The 22,932-nt window shown below is 40.5% G+C and overlaps 1 protein-coding gene across 6 annotated transcripts in view; it reads left to right on the forward strand.

Annotated features, from left to right (window-relative positions):
• LOC125770330 (RYamide receptor) overlaps positions 1–21,151 on the forward strand; it is a 98,861-nt gene extending 77,710 nt beyond the window's left edge. For 4 of the 6 annotated variants that reach the window (XM_049439794.1, XM_049439784.1, XM_049439764.1 and 1 more), the window contains 3 exons: positions 15,651–16,044; positions 20,337–20,422; positions 20,596–21,151. In XM_049439794.1, coding sequence (XP_049295751.1) covers positions 15,651–16,044; positions 20,337–20,422; positions 20,596–20,628 — 513 coding nt within the window. In that variant the 3' untranslated portion in view covers positions 20,629–21,151. Of the gene's footprint in view, positions 1–15,650; positions 16,101–20,336; positions 20,423–20,595 lie in introns of all 6 variants that reach the window. The other 2 variants (XM_049439811.1, XM_049439803.1) reach the window with 2 other exon arrangements.
• Positions 21,152–22,932: the final 1,781 nt, after the last annotated feature.

Here is a 22,932-nt window from a genome sequence, read left to right on the forward strand (position 1 = left end):
CTAACCAGTAAACTCCTTTCTACTGGAGCTTATTCAGCTGCTTCACCATTGTACCATTGTCCTACGAGAAAGTAATGCAATATCCTGCCTGGTTTTGTTTCTTCCGTCCGCCACGCCCGGGTTTTTTTGGGGCTTTATTTTGTTTGCTGGTTGTTTTTAAAACTAAACCGGCCGGCAAAAGTTGATCCGGTTTACTGCTTTCACGGCAAGTATGCAATATCTTCCATTCTTTTTCGGTTTGCCTTTTGCCAATCGTTTGCCCAAACATTCCAAAATGGGATGTAATGCTTTTTGGGTTTTTTCTTGGTTTTGGTGATTGATTTTGTTCGGCATTTTCTTTTTCCTTTCTGTACTTCACTCGGCTCACTTTTACTTTCGTTCTGATGGTGAGCAAATGTCACCCTGGCATTTTAAAACGAGTGGAGAAAAGAATTTAGAGCAAAAAAAAGGAAAAAAAATCAAGAGTGAATGCCAGCGATCGTATTTCCGGCAAGTTCACAAACCAATCATTCAAGTGCCTTTTTTCGTTTGTGGGCAATTTATTTCGGGTTACCATAGAGAAAGAGATGGCGCAACGGAAAGAAAGAAGAGTGAGAAAGATTAAGCTGCGTAATAGTGTGCTTTAACACACTGGCTGCTGATGATGTGATGCTGTGCGAATGGTGTACGATTGCGATTGAATTAGTTCACCTTATTGTGTGTGTGTTTTTGGTTTTTGTTTTTTCTCTTTCATTTGCTCACTGGTGACGTTCACTTCCGGTCGGCAGACATTTTTTTTCATCTCTCTCTCTTTTGCGTAGTTCAGTTTCTTACCATATCTTATAAAACCAACTTCCGCAAAACAACGGTGTGAATGGTTTTGGCTTTGTTTTTTCCCTCCCCCCATTCCGTCGGAAAAGCTTTTTCGCGGGAAAGAAAAAAAGGGGGTAGTTACTACCCCATCCCCTCCACCCACCTCTCAACCCCCTTTTTCACAACCTTTTCAAACTATCATGGTGATAGGAGTTGACTTCGCACACGCGATCAAACATCGGGTCGACCTTTCTGCCCCATTTCTTCGACGCCATTTTACACCCCCGCCGGGAGGGAGGTTTTCTTTTTATTACTTTTTTTTCACTGATTGCAACAACTACCTTCCGGTTTTTTTTTCTCTATTTAAACAACATGACGTCGTGTGACCTTTTCACGTTTTATTTTACTTCTTCTTTCCTTCCTCCATATCGGATTTGTTTTAATGCTTCTTCAACCCCTTTTCTTCCAGTGTGCGGTGGAAAACGCGAAGAAAAACCATACACAATGAAGAGAAAAAAAATTCTTCTCCCATCTCTCACCCCCTCCTCACCCTCCCCCCAACCCCCTCCTCACGAAAAGTCCATAAAAATGATAGTAAGTCCGACTTCCACTTCCCCGTTTGCTACCACCTACGATGACAAATTCCAACTCGAGTCCCCTCTCACTCCTTTCCCGCCTTCCATCTCCTTCACTTCACTTCAATTTAATTTTAAATCACCATCCAGAAGCAAAGCCGCTGGGAAAGCTCGTAAAACTTGATTGTGTTTGATCCGCGCATCTTCCCGCTTGATCATCAATCCCCTTCCGGTAATGTCGTGAAAGGGGAGGTGTTTTTGGGTTTGTTTAAAAGGGTGGCACGAAGAACGGGGGGGCGGGGGAAAAAACTACACCTGGAACCAAGTTTACTTTCCCTGGACTGGTAATCGTGATCGTGAAAGGGAAAGGTGGACGAAGACTGAAGATCGGAAAAGGTTGGAGGTTAAGCTGCGTTTCCACTACCCCCTCCCTCCCACCCCACCCCCTTTTGGTGTCGGTACTGTACCGATGGTCGTGTGAGGGTGTATACCTCGTCACGGTGCACTTTTACTTTGTGCTCACAAAGATCATGAACGCGTCGTGTCGCGTCTCTGCTTTTTGGGAAGTTCCTGTCATTCCCGACGTTTGAACGTCGCTAAAAAGCAACCAAAAAAAACACACACATCAAAATGTCGAAGACAAGGAAATGAAAATGGGCAAAACGTTTGTGTTTTTTTGCTTTTTCTTGTTTTGTCTGCCAGCCCGGTTAAAGGAGTTATGAGGCGCAGACAGCGGTTGTTCACAATTAAACTTAAACGCAATAAACATTGGCCACCCGGGCGAACTGCCTTCAAGGGAAGGGAAAAACAGACCAAAACAAAAAAAAAAACAAAAAAAACTGCAACTGCGGTCAAAATGTCCGTGAAATGACATATGAAATGGGCAGGCAAAAAGAAAACCAGAAACGCAAAAAACAAGAAACATCGTGGGGAACATTTTATTACCCATTCGCTGGGAACGGTATAACAGGGATCATCTTACAGGGGTTTTCCATCTCGTTTTTTGATCACAACGTTAAAAATAAAATACAATATTGTTTAAAATTAAGAGATAAAGGTTAGTTGAAGCTGTCAAGGTGTTTAGAACCTTCAGTGGCAATCAGCTGTCAAAATTAAAAATATGCAAGTTTTATTATTATGTTTTCTATAAATTACTATGCGAAGTAAACCCTGCTTGAAATATATCTTGATAATATGTAATGTTTAAATAATTAAAAATTATTCAAAAAAAACCGAAAAAATCGAAAGCTAAACTAAGACGAAAACCCCTGCAAAAGCAGTAAAGATCAAAGCGATTTACGATGCTCCTGCTTCCTCGTCCATTTATGGCAGCACGATGCAATGACACGGTAAATGGCGCACACCGTGGGCAGATCGCGATGTACCCATCCCGGGACAACCCCGGGACAAACGATGAACATGGGCTACCGTACCCGCATCGTTACTTGTACGCTCGTCCCACTTTCACATGCCACTCGCCACTATCGCCACTAATCGATCGTGCATTGATCATTTGCGGTGGGTTTAAGCTAATGTTTGCGTGTACGTCTGTACCAGGTTTGATTGGTGATGAAACACAAGGAAGTAAAGCGTGAAAATGGTGATTTAAAAATTAGACAAAAATTTGCATCGCAGTTAAAGTTGTTTGCTTTTATTAAAAAGAAAATAACGAGTGTGATTATTTTTTTCCAACAAAAAAAACGTAGAAAAACGCGTGCTAAATACTTTGACAAACGAGAAGAAAAAAGAAGACTCAAAAAAAAATCAAACATAAGACCCGTTGCCTTGAAGAAAAGACAAAATTAGTCTAAAAGTGCACCAGGCGGAAGAAAAAGGCGTTGTGTTTGTGTTACCACAAGGCATGCTGCTGGGGCACAATCGTGCAAAACCGATGAACGATGGGAAACAAACACACTTGGTAGCAGCAACAAAAAAAAAAAAAAAAAAATCAAAATTTCCAACCGTACTACCCGCCCGAAGGCAAAAAAGGTGAAAAATACATAAATAAATAAAACGAAACAATCGCGATTACATGCGCACCGTCGTCGGCTTGCATACACAGAGTCGTACGCACACAATTTTCGCCACGAATTACGAGCCTCTGTGTTACGAGTGGAAATGGGATGGAGAGGGTTGGGGGGAGGGGGAGAGGGAGGAGGAGGGTTGGGGTGGCAACGATGTAAAAGTTGCTCGCTTGCAGATCACACCGCATAATGGAAATCATCGCGATGAATCTTTCCCATTTCCTTTCACCCCTCAACCCTCACCCCCCTACCCCCTCACCCCCACCCCTAACCCTTTTTCTAGCAAAGTGTGCGTGTGGCGGCTCGGAAAGTAGAGGGCTGTTTTTTCAAGATGAAACCGAATTCGTTCAATCTCATTTCCTCTTTTCATTCTTCCGTTTTTTTTTCGGGGTTTATTTTCTAAATTGTTATCAGGGGAGTGGGTGGTAAAGTTCACTCTCGTTGATTGCCCCGCTTGTGGCAGGGTGGCACACATGGGTGGCTAAAAAGTGCATCTGCGGTCCTGCACGTGCCCGATTAAGCGCTTTAAAGCTTCTCGCTGTTTGTGTGTTTTATTCGTTCTTGTCACCGACAGACGCACAGTAAGTGATGTCAACCTATTTTCCTTTTTTTTTGTTAAGAAACTCACTTTTAAAAATTTAATTTAAAAGGAAAACAACATAAGAAAATAATATAAAAAATATTAAAATTAAGAATTGACTTTCTGACTTTAAAAAGAACTTCAAGAATAGGACATTCATTCTAAACATTTGTTAGTATTGAAAATTCGTCATCATTTTAATTACCTTCTCGTCTTTTACTGACGATTCCAGCAGTGGCTGTGAACCGATCAAACCTTGGCACTGCCATGGTTGTCGGCCGGAAACTATGAAAAACCATGTTCGCGGTGATGGAGCCATCAACCGCATCCGATGGTACACAGCTGGAAACCCTTGGCTCGAGCCTGTTGCAAATGTTGGCTTTAGAACGTGCGACACACAGTGCAAACAAATGGAGCTAGCAAAACAAAGCAACACAAAGGAGCTGCTTTCCTTTGTTTTAGCTTGCTTTTTTTAAAGCTCTTCGTTGTTATTTGCAGTTTTTTTTCTCTGGGGGCTAGATATTTTAAATACACTTTTACTATCATACAGGGGTTTTCGAGTGAAAAAGTTATTGGAAATATTTTTTGTTTGTTTTTTTTTTTTTAAGTTGAACTGGACTGAAGTTGCTTAGAAATTCTTCAAATTGGGAAATAATCCTCAGAGAGCTCTAGGATTTAAAATTTCTGGAGTTTTCAAATTTTTTTATCAGTTTGCACAATCTAGTGACAACTAAAAATGCGGTTCTTAAAATTTTGAAAAATTGAAAACAATTCCAGATCTACTTGCACACATTCTACTTCAACTTGAAAAGAAATGTCAGAAATGACGGCAACTTTCATACTTCAATTCGTAAAGCTATTTCACCCCTTTTGTCTTTTTTAGACTGTATTTAGAATTTAGAACTGTGCAAGAATTAAAATAAAATGTTATAGTAATTGTAAAATATTATAATAATTAAATAATATTTTTTAATATTATATTATATTTTTATTAAATATTAAATAATAATTCTTCTTGGCATTTTAATGACCATACAGGTCACGCTGGCCATTTCTGGCTTACTATACTTGTTTTACCACGTAGCCGGATAGTCAGTCCTTGCTACGGGGGAACGGTCCGGATGGGATTTGAACCCGGTCCTGCCATGTGGACCGGCGCCGTTTATCACATGCACCACCGAGCCGCCCCCCATATCCAATGTTTAAAAATATAGGAGTTTAGAGCCCAAAAATTAAATAATATTATAAAATATTATAAATATTATAAAGTTATAAAACAATTTCCCTTAACTCGTGGATTGTTTTTATCTTTTTTTTAGTTTTTATATTTTTTTTTTTAATTTTTTTTTTATTTTTTGTTTATTTTTTTTTATTTAAAAAAAATATAAAATTATAAAATAATTTCCCTTTACTCGTGGATTGTATTAGGAAAACTTTTTACGAATTTAAATTGAAAACAAAAAAAACTTAAACTCCACTGAAATTGAAACTATTTCCTTATAAGCAATATCGGCTTATCGGATGTTGTACCATGCGACAAACACAAAAAAAGTGCACACGACTTTGCAATGAACCGGTAAAGGTTACTTGTCTGCTTACTGTTCGGTCCGGGTGTACCGGGAAAACAACGAACCCGGCACGAACAGTCGCATGAAGCGGGAGGCACATAAATTAAACATCGTTACCAGGGGGTCCGCCGTCAGCGACCCAGGACCATAAATTAATGCCGAAAACTCCAGGCACGTGAGCCTGGTAGTGGTGGGAGCCAAGAAATTCTTTCACAACTGGCATGGTACGCTCGAAACTATTCGGTTGACCTTTCTTTACTTTCGGTATCCGGGGGGTGGGTGGGTGGTGTTTGGTTGGGTGGGAAATAAAAACAGAAGCAAACAGATGGGTGTGTGGTTACGCAAGCGCAATCGGCTTGAAGAAGGGGTGAATTTGTGTGTGTGTGTGTGCTCCTCCCATGAATGGAAACATAGGATGCAACGATAACCAGATTAATTGCACGTGAAGAGCGTATTGGCCATGCAGACACAGTCGGAAAAGAAAAACCGGGAAAAGGCACGCACACATGAAGCGAAAGAAAAATCAATCACGTACGCTGGTAGCTGGGTAGAAACCCGAATAAGGGACATTAAAATTAAGTCACATGAAAAATAAAAAAAAGTGAAAGAAAAAAAGGAAGTCAAAAATTCCGCCATTCCACCGACGGATGCATTGCGGAGGGGGGATATTTTTTTGCATTTCGTTTCGGTGATAAATTTCATTACTTTACTCCTCTTCGGGTGCAACCATTGCATTGTGCTGCGGGTTTTAAATAATGCCCACCTAACCTTTTTAAACGCGTGTGAATCGTGATAAAGGCTTCAGCCATTTTGACAGTCAAGTGCGACAAGTGTGCGGGTCGATGGGTGCGGTTTCGCGTTTTCGTAAATTAAGATCGTACTCCGTACGGTTGTCGGAACATTGTCGTCGTACTCCACCCACCCCCTTCATCCCAGGAGGATGTTCCATATCGGTCCATATTATCCATGCTGGATGCTCGACACGTCCCAGCAGTGTGTCAGCACGTCGCATACTACCCCGATGCAGAAATAATTGACATGCACTCTATGAAAAGAGAGAGAGAAAAAGAGAGAGAAAGGAATAGCATCCAACTACTTTTACAAATAGAACAATTCAGCAGGGACAGTGTACCATCAACATTTCCAACCCGATGACATTTGATCAGCATCCCTTCCAGCTTGAAAAAACCCCTAAAAAGACACAGATAGTTACAGTGCGCTATTAGTACTTTTGCTGGTGGTTTGATTTTCTCTCTCGTTGTTGCTTTTAATTGCAAACCCGTGACGCAAGCGAGGCCTGGAGCTGGAGTAGCCCGGGAAGGTGTAAAACATAATAATGCTAAGTGCCATTATATTGAATTATCTTCAAACCAAATTAAACCGAAGCTGACTGTTCTTTATCCCGGGGCGTTTTCAGTTGCTGTTTTCACGCTTTGTTGTGCCTATTTTGGTACGAAGAGTGGGGAAAAAGGGTTTTTTTTTCGTTCTCAATGATACAACTTTCGATGGAAGAAACATGCTCGAAGCGAATAAAAGTAACTTCCATTTTTTTCTTTTAAATGTTTATATTTAGTTGTTTTGTTTTGCTTACTTCAGTTTTAATTTGAATTAAAATAATTAAAAGGTAATCTTTGTGTAATTGGTTAAGCGAATTGTGGTTGATTAAACTTATTTATTTAATTTATTAATAATAATAATTTTATTTATTTATTTTTTTTATTCTACATTCTCTCTTATTCATGAAAAACTGTTTGTTTCTTTAATTTAATTACAATAAAGTCATCATTAACATTCATCATCATAAAATATACGAATACAGTTTAAATTTACGCGTTAAACGACAAAAAACCAAATGATTGCATACCTTCTGGCGCATTTGGCGCATGACGTAAGCTACCTGTACGAAGCCGTGCCGGTCTTCACATCTCATCCCACAGCATAAATTATTTGCATGGCAAAGGCGGGCATATGGATGGATTGAAACGCTTAGCTTGATCGCACCTCCAAAGGTATTTATTGCACGCAGCTAAAACAATAAAAATAGCAGCGATGCATTCGTAAGCGCTTATCTGGCGGCGGCGCGTCCAGCGCATTGTCCCATGGAGATCGATTGCACAGTTGTGTTTTTTATGACCTCTCTTACTCATGATTGCACCCGGTTCATCGCTGAGATTGAGCGGAAATAGAGGAAACGTAATTATTCATCATGCTCTGCTAGGTATAAAAGGACCAGCAGTGTTGGGATAACCATACCAGTCCTGATGGATTTCTGAAGTCATACAGAGCTTCTGAAATCTGTCAACTGGTTTAACAAAAAATAATCACTTGGAACATCCGAGCAAAAAGCCTGAGGTGCTTTGCAAGGAATGTTTATGAAAATATCAAAATATTTAAATAACTAAATAGTGATATTTTTAGTGATTAAATTTACACCAACAAATGATATTAGAACCGGGCGGGAGGGGGGGGTCGGGTGGTGTATGTGATAAACAGCGCCGGTTCCACACGACAGGACTTGGGTTTGAATCCCATCCGGACCGTGTTCCCCCGTAGCAAGAACTAGGAAAGTACGAGCAAGATAGAGAGAGAAAGCAAGAGAGAGAGAGGGAGGTAGAGATAGATAGAGGAAGAGAAATGGAGCAAGAGAGGGAGAGAGAGAAAGAGAAAAAGAGAGAGAGAGAAAGAGAGAAAGATAAAAAGAGAGAGAGAAAGAGAGAAAGAGAGAGAAAAAGTGAAAGAGAGAGAGAGAGAAAGAGAGATAGAGAGAGAGAGAGAGAGAGAGAGAGAGAGAGATAGAGAGTGGTATTTTGGTACCGATCCGACTTTCATGAAGTATCGAAAATCGTAAATCGTTATTGAGAAATTAATCGATAGTACCAGCTAGTCCAGATGAACATCTCCGCATACTAGCTGCTACTATCGCCTCAGATGAAGATTGCTGGTCCTTTTATACTCAGTTTCAATGTGCCGGTAATGCCAATAAAGCAATTTTACGTTGAACGCCGCACAATTTTATTGCTATACCTCCGTGTGTATCGTTGTGGATCGTAAAATACGATCGACGAGTGGAACTGCATATATAGAGGGACTTGCAATGCTTCACTCGGCAGTTTACACGTCCTCGGGACCCGACACACGGTACCTGAGTTCGTTTAAACTGACAATAAGAACTACAACTACAACTCTGGTGGATGGTAGTGCTGCCACACGCTATAGGATAGGTATCGAATCCTGTTGTATAATTGTTGGTAACGTTTTTTTTTATTTTATTTTTTTTCAATTGTGGAGCTTTTGCTGTATATCAGCACCGGTTTGTGACGAAAAAAAAAACAATTTGATCAAAACATTTCCTTCCTGCATTGCTTTTGGTGGCTATTAAAATGATGTGATTGAACTATTGTAGCAACTAGCGCATATCCTGATGCTATTGGCATTGATGGTGTTGGAAAACCAACAAGAATCAACAATGCGAAGCGGTGAATGAGTCTCATGATTTTAATGTTGTGTAAAATGCAGGCACGGAAGAAATAAAACACGGAAGGCTGAAGATGTTGTCGGTTTCAAATTTCAAACGGTAATGATCCTTTATTCACAGTGCCATTCTTTTGGCAAATGTTGAGCTGTCACCGTGACAGCTGTCAAGATCTGTATAGATCAGGTGAGTAGGTGGCTAAGGTTTATAATTTTTAACTATTTACAGTTGCTACAACTCAAAATATTGCGCATCGAAACCTTTCCTGGGAGGAGATCAGGGAGTCCCCTTGAGGATCAGGGAGATCCTGATCAACTCCACCGGCATCCACCAAGCAAGGTCTAGGTCGTTTGTCAAACTCCACACAGGATAATAGAAGATGGTCCACATCCACACTTTCGAGTCCAATATTCTGTCCGATGTCCAATGTCAGAGTCCGATGTCCAACATTCTGATGAATGAACGATCCACAGAGATCTCATCAAACCAAATCGGGCAGAGATACTCACGGTATTCAGCCTGAGGTTCATTCACTTCCCACAAGCGATCTGGCACCGAGACTTTTTTGTCTCAAATTTGTTGTAGTGAGCAAAGGAACTCTTAGGAAGCGATAGGTTCGATCACCAGTGAGTCTGTCTTCTTATTGCCGGGAATTCCATTGTAATTCCAATTGGCAAGCAGCGAGTCTAGCAGCTTCTCAATTCTTGTCATAAAGAAGTCACTAAGGCTATCAGCAGAAAAGAAGTGTTGCTCTCAAGTGGGGATGGCTGCTGCTATTGTTGATAAAGTTTGAAAGAATATTCATTATAATATTTTTTTCTTCAATCCTACTTCTTAACTAGCTTCAAATAACCTTCATAATCTCTTAATAGGTCCGCTACTTATCATTCGCCTTTTTTTCCTCCAGCCGTTAATCTACCACCATCATTGGACGTTTTGGGACAACTGACTTCAAGTTGTCAGTTCTCTGTTCCATTGCAATAATTCAAATCACCAACCAACTTTTGCTAACTTCTCACACATTGTGCTCATAGCGAGCAATTGTATGCCTTTTCCTAACTCGTCTAACTCTCGTTCCGTTTGTTTCCGCTTTTTTTCGTTTTTTTTGTTTGTTTGTTTGCTGTTGTCATGAGCATTCAGCATTTCTACACTATCTGAATCACTATCCTGCCAGCATCAGAAGCATACCGGGTAGGAATGTGTGCCCTGTAGTCAGACTCGCACTGACGGTCGCCGAACCGGGACACACTGCCGCTTCAAAACTGTCAACTACCGGTGTGACCCCCCGACATGTCACATTTTATTATCGCCCGAAAACGTAGGCCAACTTCCACACCAGACTTTTAGTTCGGAACGTTTGCGAACTGTCGTGCTCTTGTGCTTTTTTTCTTCCTCCAGAATGGAGTTGGAAAGAAGACAAGTTACGACAACTTTTTTTTTTTTTGGATGAGAATTATGGCCTTTCTGCCCTTGATTGTCGAGGCGTGAGCACACGCGTATGCAACTGGTATCCGGGGGGAGAGTTTTTAGCACCAAACGAATACGGAAAGTGAATTATGTCTTCTTAAATACACTCACAACGCGTTAGCTGGTGCCATTCTGGTGCTAGAATCAAGAAGAAAAAAAAGTCCGCACACGTGTTGTGGAGTAAGATGTGTCACAACTTTACAAAATGCATACAGACAATCAACTCTGTCTACGCTATTCCCTGGACGGGGTTTTTCCTCTGTATGAAAATTCAACTATGAAAAAAAAAAAACACACACATTAATGACTTTGAGCTGATTTGCCTTTTAATTTGATTACACCAAAGAAGGACCTGGGGTAGGTATCCGTTACCGTGCCGGTCGGTTCGGCCAAAGTTCACCCCTATTCATTGGTCGCTGGTGGACGTGAAAGTTTTCTAAAACCTCAACCCTCTAGCCTGACCTGACGATCGTTAGCGGCTGAGATTCCCATTTCCTGTTCATCTCCGCCCATCTGCCTGGTGCACCTAGCCGTTCTAGGTACGAGGCACCGAACAGGGTGGCGAGTTTTGATGGAATAAATGCAAATGAATTTCGGACCGGTGAAATGAAAATAGCACCACATAGTCCCGCAAGGCAGAACGGACGCTGGAGTAGCAGGAAAGCCGGGGGTTTAGGATGGGAAAAAAGGGGAATTGTGACATTTTTCGTGCATTGGTCGTGTCACCAACTCCCATTCGACCTATTTTCAGTTTAATCTTTTTATGCTTTTATTTTTCTTTTTCCTCGAACCGGCTCACGGCTCACGTCAGATACGAATGGGGCAAAAACGTAGGAGGAAAAATTGCAGCAGTTTTGTTAGCAACATTGAGAGCGAAAAAAAAAATTAACAAGCGAAAGAAGAGTCTGACGGACATTATAAAAAAAACGGAACATAAAAAGCATCAAACACACTCCATAACATGCGAAAAACTCAGAGAATGAAATGCAGCCGAAGGTCATACTTCATTTTCAGTTCTACCACAGCTTGCGGAGTTGCAGTTTAGTTCCTTTTTTTTTAATAAGCCCCAAATAAAGTAAAAAAAAACAACAACGTATGGTTAAGGAAAGGAAACGCTGGAGGAGCCGTTTGAGGAAGGGAAATGCAAAAGATGAAAATGGTTCATTTCATTCGATGTTTCTCGTTTCGTTGATGCAAATTGTGCATATAACTCTTCCTCTCCTGGCAGAGTATCATTATTCTATGTTAACCTATTTTTCTTCCCTTTTAAGGGTAAGGTTAGAGTAAGCGGGGTGTCGGGGAGGGTGGGGGGATGAAATACTTTTTAAATTCAACCTTCAACGGTTTTTTCCCCTTTTCATTTTCCTGATTTCCACAACTTTACCCAAAAATGGAGGTTCGTCGTCTATGATTTTTCTCTTCGACAATTTATGTGTGTTAGTGTGTGTGTGTGTGTGTTTTTTTTCTCTAAAATTAACAAGATTATTTCAAGATCCAATTTCTTTGTCACTTGTAGCTGAAAAATGTAGTTTTTTGTGTTTCGAGAAAAAAAGCGCCTAAAGTGATGCAACCCGCATGACAAAATTGTCCTATTACAACCATTTTGCTTATCATCCCTTAATAACGCTGTCAATTGGGTTATGATGAGTACGAAAGGTACCTTCACAGGCTACAGTGTTGGATGTACAGCACACGGTAGAACTCCTCCAGAAATATGAATGCCCATCAGCACGGTACGCTCGAACCATTTCGTGTGCGCCTTTATCTTGCGCTTCCAATGGTGAGGGATTCCAAGGGGTTTTCCAATGGGTCTAGCACATCCTTCCCTCCCACCCTCCGCTTTTCCTGGTAGATGGTTGATTTGCAATGCAAATGATAGTCACCACACACACACACTGTACTGTCCCGTTCTGCTGTGACAGAAGAAAGCATTATGCAAACCAGAAATCTCGCCCCACTCCTACTGTACGTGCTCTTTCGTGGCCGAGTGGTATGACATCGAAATTGGAATATCTTCTAACAACGGTTCAACCATCCCCCATCCACCCGGTGTCTGCTAGACTGCTAGACAAACTGATACAATTTAATAAGAGCGCTGTGGCTAATCAGTACAGGTAGATATTTATGTAACCACTTTACCAGCTCACTACCAATCCACCAATCCGCCTCCCGAAAACGGGCACGAGGAGTGTGTGTGTTTTCGGATCAGTTTCGGTATCCCGCCGCACTACTCGTTGCGCCCCGGCCGACCCCCTCGCCTTTCTCATCTATGGGTCAAGTGGTCTTTCGCCTAGTGAAAAGGATGGATCGAGTGCTTTATTGCTGCTTCCTGCTATTCCGGTGATATTAAAGCAAACGATAAAGTGCAGCCATCCTCAGCTGCTTCAGCAGGGCTACTGAAGCCCCGACAGGGTAATACATCGGTGAAAGAAAAACAACCCCTGTATCGAATAATCTCGTACAGAGCGAAAGCATAAAAGTGAACTTCTGGTTTCGGCTTAAATTCTTCAGCCTCCGGACATGGCCGGTATTCACTTTCAGTGTTTTTGTCGTAAGAGATTGAATTGCTTTCATTTTTTTGCGCCCTGTTTTTTTTTCATTTCTGTATACGATCGTTTGTGCCGAATATGAAAGGAAAGGAATCTCTCTTCCTAAAACAGCAAAGTTTGATCAATCGATTGGCTATTGAACTGGACGTTGAGGAGATACTTTTTGTTGCTGAAATATTCATTTCGTTCAGCTGTGATGAAACTGATGGCAAACAGATGTGAAAGTAGAAAAAACATATTTTCGACTCAAAATTAAATTGATATTTCTAATAAACTCAAATACTTTAGAATTCTGCTACACACAATTATTAGCTTTTGAAGGAAAAAAGCTGATTCTCGTATCAACATTTCAACAACAATTTGCTCATGCATCTCTGTAAATGTAAAGTGACCTACGATGCTCAAAAGGTATCGCATTACAGTTAATGCTGTGTACAATTGATTTAACGTTTCACTTATCATTCCTTTTAATGAATAAAATTACACGAGGAAATCTAAGCTGTTCGGTGTATCCGATGCGTATGCTTAATTAAAACTTTCTTTCTCCTGAAAATTTCACCATACGTTGAACAGTCAATTAACGCACGTCCTAATTAACGCCTACTGAGACAGACAAACTTCAACATACTGCCGAACGTCGGCAAAAAGGAAGTTTTGCTAAAGAAGAGCAATATTTGTGTATCTTTCTAATGTGCGAATACCGTCTCAGAGGAGCGGGAGCAATCGTTTGAAGGAAAACGTTAGGGATGCAGCGGAACGAAAGGGGGGAAGAAAAAAAAGGAAACTTCTCCATTGGAACCATACCATCAGATCCAAGGACCAGTGTGACGAACGATAATGTTGTTTATCGCTAAAAAGTGTTTACACAATATTTTCATTAGCGATGCGAATGGTTTACAACGAGGGAAAAGAAAATCTAGACAACCTGCACACCAAAAATGGTACCCATCATGGTGTAACGGTGGAAAACTTTTGCCAAAATGCTATCGCTTATGTCTCGTGCTTGAAGGGTACACTTTACTCCCCCGGAGGGGAGGATTTTTTTTCCTCAGTAAAAATACAGTAAAATGAAACTCATCGAGCATAAATTTCGATCCACACACACGCAAAGTGAGAAAAAGGAAAATACAGATTTGACAGCCTTTTTTTCTTCTTCTCCCAGTTCACATAACATTACATTTGGTGGGGAAAAGCGTACAGTTTAGATTTGATCCGTAACTTGAAACAGTGCCAAATGTACGATGACTTCCAGATGGTTCCTGCCCCGTTGGCCGGAGTAAATCGTTCGGTGCATTGTGCCGTTTACGGTTGATTGGACATATTCCAACCAAAACAAAAAAAAGGGCAGATTGTGATCCTCCTACCCACACACAAACAAACAAAAAAGGACGTATTCGGGTGCTTTCGGGGAGGTCGATTATTTCGTGGTTGCGCTTAAATCGCTTTTGTTCCAAGAATAACACGTGTCGTCTAAAATTAGTTACGGTCAGCTCAGTGGAACAGTGATTGTTTCCTGCTGAGTAACTAATTTGGTTGACTTTCAGTAGCTTGTTGGTGTGGAAGAGTATTGAGTTTAGGTGACTTAAGAGTGCTTAAAAGATATTATAATTAAAATTAATTTTTGTTGAAATTCACGATATATAAGTTCTTGGACATGCGGTAGAATATCTTTGATCAATTTCAATTTATTTTACATTTATTTGTCTTGGATGCGAGCAAGATATTTATCTACCTTTGTGGAAGCAACAAAAGAAGCTCCTTCTTTGAGAGAACCTTCATAGGGACCCTCCTTTCAGAAGAAAAAAGACCTGAATAGCAGGAAGTACTCTGGGTATGGTTCGATTTGCCGAAGCACCTGCGGACTAAACTCTCCTCAAGCCTCAGAACCTCTTTCCGGATCGCCCGCATGGGTATTAGACGTCGATAATAGGCATTCCGGATTCCGAAAATCCCCCATGTTCCGCGCTGAGAACACTTGGTTAGAGTGTCAGACGTTGAATCCTCACGACACTACATCAACAATTTGTCAGAGAACACTGAGACCCTCTTAACTATTAGTTCTGGTCCAAACGGTGATTGAAAACCAAGAATTCCAAGAACTGTTGTAGCCATCACAGCTGAAGGTTCGGGGGTCTTTTTCAATCAGTATGTGAAGAGGCGGAAGACTACACATACTGCATCATGAGAAGTAGTTTGAAAGGCGCTGATGACATGATGCGCCAAGATACGATAGGACCTTCTCAAAAACTGACGACGATTCTGGAGTCGGAGCGCATTTGACCATATTGGGTCGACCACAACTCGTCGACGACTATAGCTGGGACGTAACTTTATCCTTAAAAAAGTTGAGTTCTATTGCATTTCCTGGAACTTTTACGCTTTTTTATGTGAGATATTACTTGAGAACTCCACCAATGACACTCTCAACACTAGGACTTCAAGGGTTTTCCATCGAATCTTGGGGTTTGTGTTTGTCGCTCTAGAAGTAGTTTTTGTGTAATCTTCTACCAATCATTTGAGTGTCTGAAACGAATCATGAACTAATAAATAGTAGTATCAATTTCCCACCTTATCTTTACTCACTGTTTAATGTTCCAACAATGTTTGCTTCTTCCATTCGCAGATGATCAAGATGATGGTGACTGTGGTGATTGTATTTACGATCTGTTGGCTTCCGTTCAACTTCCTCATGGTAAGTGTGTTCACCTCCTACAACCTTACAGAACTACTTCATCTCTCTTTCTCTCCCTCCTTCCTTTTCCCCCCAAACAAATTGCAGCTCATGAAACTTCCTTCGTCGTGGGATCTGTTGCCGTACTTCTGGTTCGCCTTCCACTGGCTAGCGATGTCGCACAGCTGCTACAATCCGATCATCTACTGCTACATGAACGCGCGGTTCCGCAGCGGCTTCATACTGGTGCTGCACGGTGTGCCGGGTCTGCAGCAGATCTGCTGCTGCATTCGCCATTCGCCACCGAACATCGCGCGCAACGTCGGTTCCAGCGTGGCCCTCGCCGGTGAGATGAATGGCCTGTACGGTGCCAGCGCACTGCGAAGAAAGGCGGGAGTGCGAGTTAGGTGCCACCCAGGATAACAAAACCACCTGTTTCTTACCTGTTCCGTTTCTGTTTCCCTCTTGCCCTCTTGGGGGGGTGTTCTGGGACGTTGCTCGCTGTGTTCTGCTACACACGTTGCCGTGTCTGGCTCTAGCGTTTTTTCTAGGATATTCGCTTTCAAATGCGCTTTGTTTCTTACAATGTCACACACGCAAATCACCACAATGCATTCGTTCTCTTGTGGTCTTAGCGAGCACCAGCTTATTGTATCGTCATCTCATCGATTTTTTGTTATGTTTTTAACACAAATCAGACGCTTCCAGAGCCACACAGACGTTACTTTTCACAATCACAATTTCTTTCTCTTTTGTGTTATCGAGGAGGTACTGGATCTCTTAGATCTCTGCACAGCAAATCACAAATTTTGTTAGCCTTGCAAACTAACCTAGAAATAGTTTCTAATTTCGTTGCTTAACGCTCAAACCCGCTCAAAATCGCCATCGACACGCGTTCTGCATGAATCTGGGCGTTCTGATCGTTGGCTTCAGATCCACTTCATTCATGTCATACAGTCTGCTCGAATTTTTCTCTCTTTCCCATCCACGGTTTGTTCTAATATATTGCAAAAATCACACAATGCCGGAGTGTAGTGAGAATCGCTAATTTCAAAGGAAGACTTGCTGCCTTTTCAATGCCATGTGTTAAAATCATGAGTTACAGAGGCAAACCCAGGGCGAACGCTTCTCTTTTTGAGGTTATGACGTATGTTGTAACGATCAGGCACCGCCAGTATGTCATAAAATTTGTACCAGAGGTGATCGTAAATAATGAGATGCCGTGGTAGTTCATGTTTATAATATTTCTTCTTCCCTTTTAGACAATTATGATTCGTAACTATTACGCGACATATGCGCTGCATCCAGCTAGTGAGACTTCTCTTTTATGACCTCTTACCATTTATGATCTCTTACTCATTGATTTTCCATTGCATGAAGCGTTTTTGCGAGATGATGCCGTGGATTATGCATCATTCAATTACCTGATTTATTGCTAGCATGCGACACTCGTGCCGACAGTCCAGCGCAAGTATAAAAGGATCGGCACGGCTTAACTCAGCTAACAGTCTGTACATCCTCGCGAGCCATTGCAGAGCTCTTGAGTATTATACAGCCTGTTGATGAAAACCATTAAAATGCAACTGAAATTACTTGGGCGTAATGCAGATATAGAGTTCCCTTTAGTATTCTTCACAGCTACATGAAGTTATTGGTAAAAATCCCAAGAAACTTCAAGATCAAATGTCTCAATAAGTAATCAATATACAATAAATGAAAATTCTTCATGTTTAAGTGACTAAACATGTCATGGTTATGTCTCAATAACATGACTAATTAATTACCCCACGGAAGATAAACGCTACCGTCATAACATTTGAACCATCCATCGCTGCGCACGTGCCAAAGGGACCAGAACGCGCAGTTCAGAACATCATTACTGTCATCGGTACATGCGCTGGCATCTCCTCCAGTAGCACCTTCCAGTGCAAGATAGGAAATCGAAGTGCAATAAAAATATTCATCATTTCCTGTATGTTGGGTTGCTTGAAAATCGAATTTGAGTATAAAAGAGCTAGAAATCTGCCGCTCAGACCACAGTGCTAGTGTTGTTGATGTACTGTTGAGTACAAACAACATCAGCACTGTCTAGCATGGACACATCACTGGTCTGGTGACTAACCACTTTTGATACACCTTTTGACTTTGGACATTATTTCCTTCACAGTACGCATGTTCTTATCTGGACTGTGCGTTTCATACGCAAAACTAATTACTGAGCTTAAGTCGCAGAGATATTAACGACTCTGCAAATGTTGAAAGTGGAGAGCAGAGGATCAAAAAACGAGCAACGTTTGTACACAGCAATCTAAAGGAGACGGAAAATTATCAATATTAGTAAAACCAAAAAAAGCATAATCATCTGCTCTCATTAAACGTGTTCAAGCATCCGGCGCACGGTCAGTAGTGTACACACATTCATTTTTATGTTCCATCTCTGCACGCATTCCAAACCACCTTAAACGTGTGAAGCGTTATGATATTGAAATGTAATAAAAATGATCGTTATTTATCGGGTAATTATCAGATCGGTGGACTCGTTTCTGCAAGCCTGAACAGACTATAAAAAGCCGAAGCACAGGACAACTTCATCAGCAGTGTTAGTAATACTGGAGCACAAAACGCATGTTTTTGGTATCACTGGCGCTGTTGATCAACAAAAACAAACCCTTTAACAGTTCCAAACCTGCGCACTCTTGCAGGCTCTGGTTGGCAGCACTTGTCACATACCGGGGCCCGGCAGTGTCAATTTCCATTGGAAACTTTGACGAGTTGTGGAGGGGATATTCGTCTATTCTTTCTCAATGTCTGTTATCTAATCAGTCTCACTGCACATTCAGTGAGGTGCGATGAAACGGAAAGAAGGTCATCCATACCAAGAACTTCATGGATTCCAGATGTAAACCCGTCACTACATGCTTAGCAATTGTCACGTTTGCGAACAGCGTCTCTTAGCCTTAGAAGAATGGCAAATTTATAGGTTTTTTTCAAATTTTTTATTAATTTTTTGTTCTTTTTTTACTTTAAAGTATTATATGAGTGAAAAGAAACTTATTTGAACCAATTGGCATTAAAACAAATCAATTTAATTTTTTTTTGCAAAATTTCTCAAAAAAAACGTAAGGGGTAAGCCTTATGAAATTTTCGAGTTGAATTTTTTTTTGAATTTTTTTTCTGATTTTTTTGTCTTTTTTCTGTTTAAAGCAATATTTGAGTGAAAAGAAACTCATTGCAACAAATTTGCATTAAAATATATCACAGTTAAAAATTTTGCTGAGTTGCTGAAAAAATGAGGAAAATTTTACATTTTCTCAAACAGGGTAAGGAACTTGGTTCCTCGAATAACTTCTGGCACAGACATCTGAGGGCATGGCCGTCCAAGAAGAAAATGTAGCCATTGATGCCATCTATCGACCACAGGTTAAAGATTGGCGATCCGTTGGATACCGACCGAGTTATAGGCAAAATTTGGTGCAAAAATGACCCTTAGTAAATTTTCATTTTTTTGAATTATTTTGATTTTTTCATTATTTTTCACTCTTTTTTTTATTTCAATCATTATTTGAGTGAAAAGAAACGCATTGCAACCAATTGGGATTAAAATAAAACAATTTTATTTTTTTTGCAAAATTTCTCAGAAAAAACGTAAGGGGTAAGCCTTATGAAATTTTCGAGCAGAAAATTTTTTGAATTTTTTTTCTTGTTTCTTTAGTCTTTTTTGTGTTTAAAGCAATATTTGAGTGAAAGGAAACTTATTGCAACCAATTGGCATTGAAATAAATCAATTTTTAAAATTTAGCAAAATTATCCAAAAAAATGGTTAGGCCTTATGAAATTTTCAATTTTTTTGATTTATTATAATTTTTTGATTAGTTTTTATTCCCACTTCCCACACTCCCCCCACACGTCGAATAAAATTTGATCAAGTGATCCGATCTGGGTTTAAAATCGATTCCAACGATCTGATCCCAACATTCGGGATCATTTCCCATGACTACAAAGAACCAACGACACCAATAATTCTGTGCATGGTGAAACGTACAGAGAACCTTTAGAGAATACTTCTACATTTATACACGCGCATCTATCAAAAACTTTCATCACGGAATTTATTAAATATATAAATCTATGTAAAGAATACTTGTAGGATTTCATGGAGATTTGGTTTTGTCAAACTTTCAAACGTTGAATATTCAATTCACCTTTCCATCATCAATTAAATATTGAGCTCATCCAGTTTTTTTTCCGAACACAGTTGTATGATTGCCTTTAGGCGCACACTTTTTAATTTTAAATATAGAGCAGATTGAGTAATTGCCATTTCGTTCTTTTGCCATTTTATGTTTATAGTTGAACTTTTCCACTCTGCTCGCAGTGCTATCGTTATGAAACGGCCTGGGGTTACGTATATAGTTGCGTAGGATAAATGGTTCGCTTTCAAGCCAGCATTTGTTCTGTGTGTGTGTGTGTGTTTTGCTGTTAACGTAGAACTGAAGCTTCTGCAGTGGAATAGAATGAAAAAGAGCAAAACAAAAAAGCAAAACTAGTAGAACTAGTAGGCGTACAATTTAATACAATTTACTAATGGAACTGTTTGCTATCCTCTCTTTTCGCTTTCGAACCTTATCCTTTGCGCAGGAATCGATGAAGTATCGCATCTGCATCGAGTTAACACATGCACCACATACATAAGCACCCGTAGGAAACCGAACCACAACGTACAGGTAGGGTTTTAAACAGTACAATTCAATGGAGTACAATGGAAGTCGCGCATCTCCAAGATCCAGAAGATATTCATCGAAATAAATAAACTAAATTAAGATTTATTTTCTTTCGCCCTTTTGGAAGTTTTTGGTGGAAGAAGATATCGCCTTAACGTGACGATTTGCTTTTGCAGGTACAGTCGACGGAGACGTCCCTGTTACGGTGATACCAGCAGAGCTACGACTAGAGCGCACCAGTCACCGGCACCGGGAGCGTTTTTGGTGGGATCGGTGGTGCCGGTGGTACGAGAGCCCAGTGCCAGAGTCGTGGCGCAGCGAATGGCGGACGGCGGAAGCGGCGCTGCTGTCAAAATGGTGGCGATGGTGGCGATTGGAACAATGGACCCGATCAACGCATCGAACTGATCATCTTGGAAACGAACGAGGAAGTGGCCGCGCCGGAACCCGAACCCGGCACAATGCGAACGACGGAGCTTCATCACGCAAAGGACGATGGTGTTGGTGGTGGTAACGATCTTACTAACGTTCGTGGATAGATTGGACGTGTGAATGTGTGGGTAGATGGCACCCATTACATCATCGATATCTGAGGAAAGTGAAACACAAGTGTTAGAATATTTCGCTTACATATTATATATTGGGGGGAGGAATGCAACGACGCGTCCTTGTGTTGATATCGAGGGTGAGAGGGACGGGGGGAAAAATGATTTAAATATTCCACCCCCCCCCCCCCCCCCACCCCCTAACCACTAACTTATCGACATGCGTGAATGTCCTTTATGCACGTCGGCAGCATCGTTTCCCCTTGGTTCATACAACCATCCATCCATCCGTCCGCAACGTTGGAATTCCATTAATCATATGGACACATCATCACATCTCACACCCACATGTACATGTGGTACATGGTACCGTGTTTTGACGCCATGTTGCCATTTTCAAGTACACCATCATACCGAACAAGGATATTGTGGATATATTGTGTCTTGTGAACCTCTGTGTTCTGCAAACGATAAACGACGTTGGCAAAGATGGCAAACAAACGAATACAAAAAAGAAAAAAAACAATACAACTACTGCAGCACAGGTCTGGTACTGACAGATGGGTTCTAAATATTGTTGTCCGGCATAGACGAGAGTCTCTTCCTTTCCCTTCCTCCCAAACCGCGATAGAACGCGCTGACCAGAGCACTAAACGTACTGACAATGAAAGAAAGAAATACACAAAAAAGCGTTACATTTCGCTTCAGAAGCGATACGTTACGTTGAAGTACGTATATTTGTGTGTTGCCCCATTAGTATCCCTTCCTACGTTCCGTGGTATGTGTGTACCTCCTTCCCGAACCGCTCCATTCGTGCCGTACACGAAGGTTAAGCTAAATACTCTCCCCCCTCCCCATCCCGCGTTTAATGCTGCTAGGAATTTTAAAACTAAATCACATAGTGAAAAAGGCTGATGTCGATAAAGAGAAGAATGAAAAGCGAAAAACTGTGTATAGAACCATTTTGTCCACCAATTCACACATCTGGTTATATTAAACTGCGTACCGATATCGAGAAACGATGTTTACGTTACATATACTACAAAATACTACTACTTTCATGAACGGTGGCGTCCCGTGATAGGATGTGTTAGGGTGATTAGTCGACGGTATTACATGTCGTTTACATGCGGACTTACACACACAGACACAAACACACATATTCATACACACGGTAACGTATAGCCGTGTAATCAATGTTTACGAAAAGAAGACCCAACTTAGGTGGAACAAAAAAATAAAATAAAGAGAGAGAAAAAAAATCATCGAACAAAACAGATTTGCAGAAATGAATGTGCAGAGATAGATATGTTTTGTTTTTTTTTACGTTTTGTCCCTGTGAATATGTTTCATTGTAATTTTACACAGTCACAAACACACACGAACATGCGGAAATTCAACAAAAAAACTCTATGGAAATCATGAAAAAAAAAAACAAAAACTAATAAACCAGTATTTTGTATGTATCCTCCTTCTCAATGGAATTCAATACAATGTGTATGTATGTGTGTTTTTTTGCGTGTTTTGTTATCAAATTTATCTCGTTTCGAGCTAAGTCCTTTGTTTTGTTTTGTTATTATAGTTTTATGTGTGTTTTCGCTTTTAGGTGACTAAACAGATGATTTAACAATTTTATAAATAGATTTATCTTTGTTTTGAATCCTATTACAGATTTTTCATAAAATTTAATACATTAAAATATTTTGTTTTCTTTTTCTTCAACTGTTTTATGACTGCTGTAAGTATTCCCTAAATGAGTGTTCAATTTATAAAATTGTTATAGCATTTTTTGCTATAAAAGTAATCCAGTTTACCTTTTTTTCTTCTTCCTTTAATTTTCAGCAAATAAAATTGTCTTGGGAAAATATAAAGAATAATACAAAAGTAGTACGAATGAAAGAGAAAATGTTAAAAAAAAACCCAACACGTATGTTTGTGATAATTTATCATACGGCTAAAGTAACGCAG

This window comes from Anopheles funestus, chromosome X, assembly GCF_943734845.2.
Source record: "Anopheles funestus chromosome X, idAnoFuneDA-416_04, whole genome shotgun sequence".
In the NCBI taxonomy this organism is placed as follows: Eukaryota; Metazoa; Arthropoda; class Insecta; order Diptera; family Culicidae; genus Anopheles; species Anopheles funestus.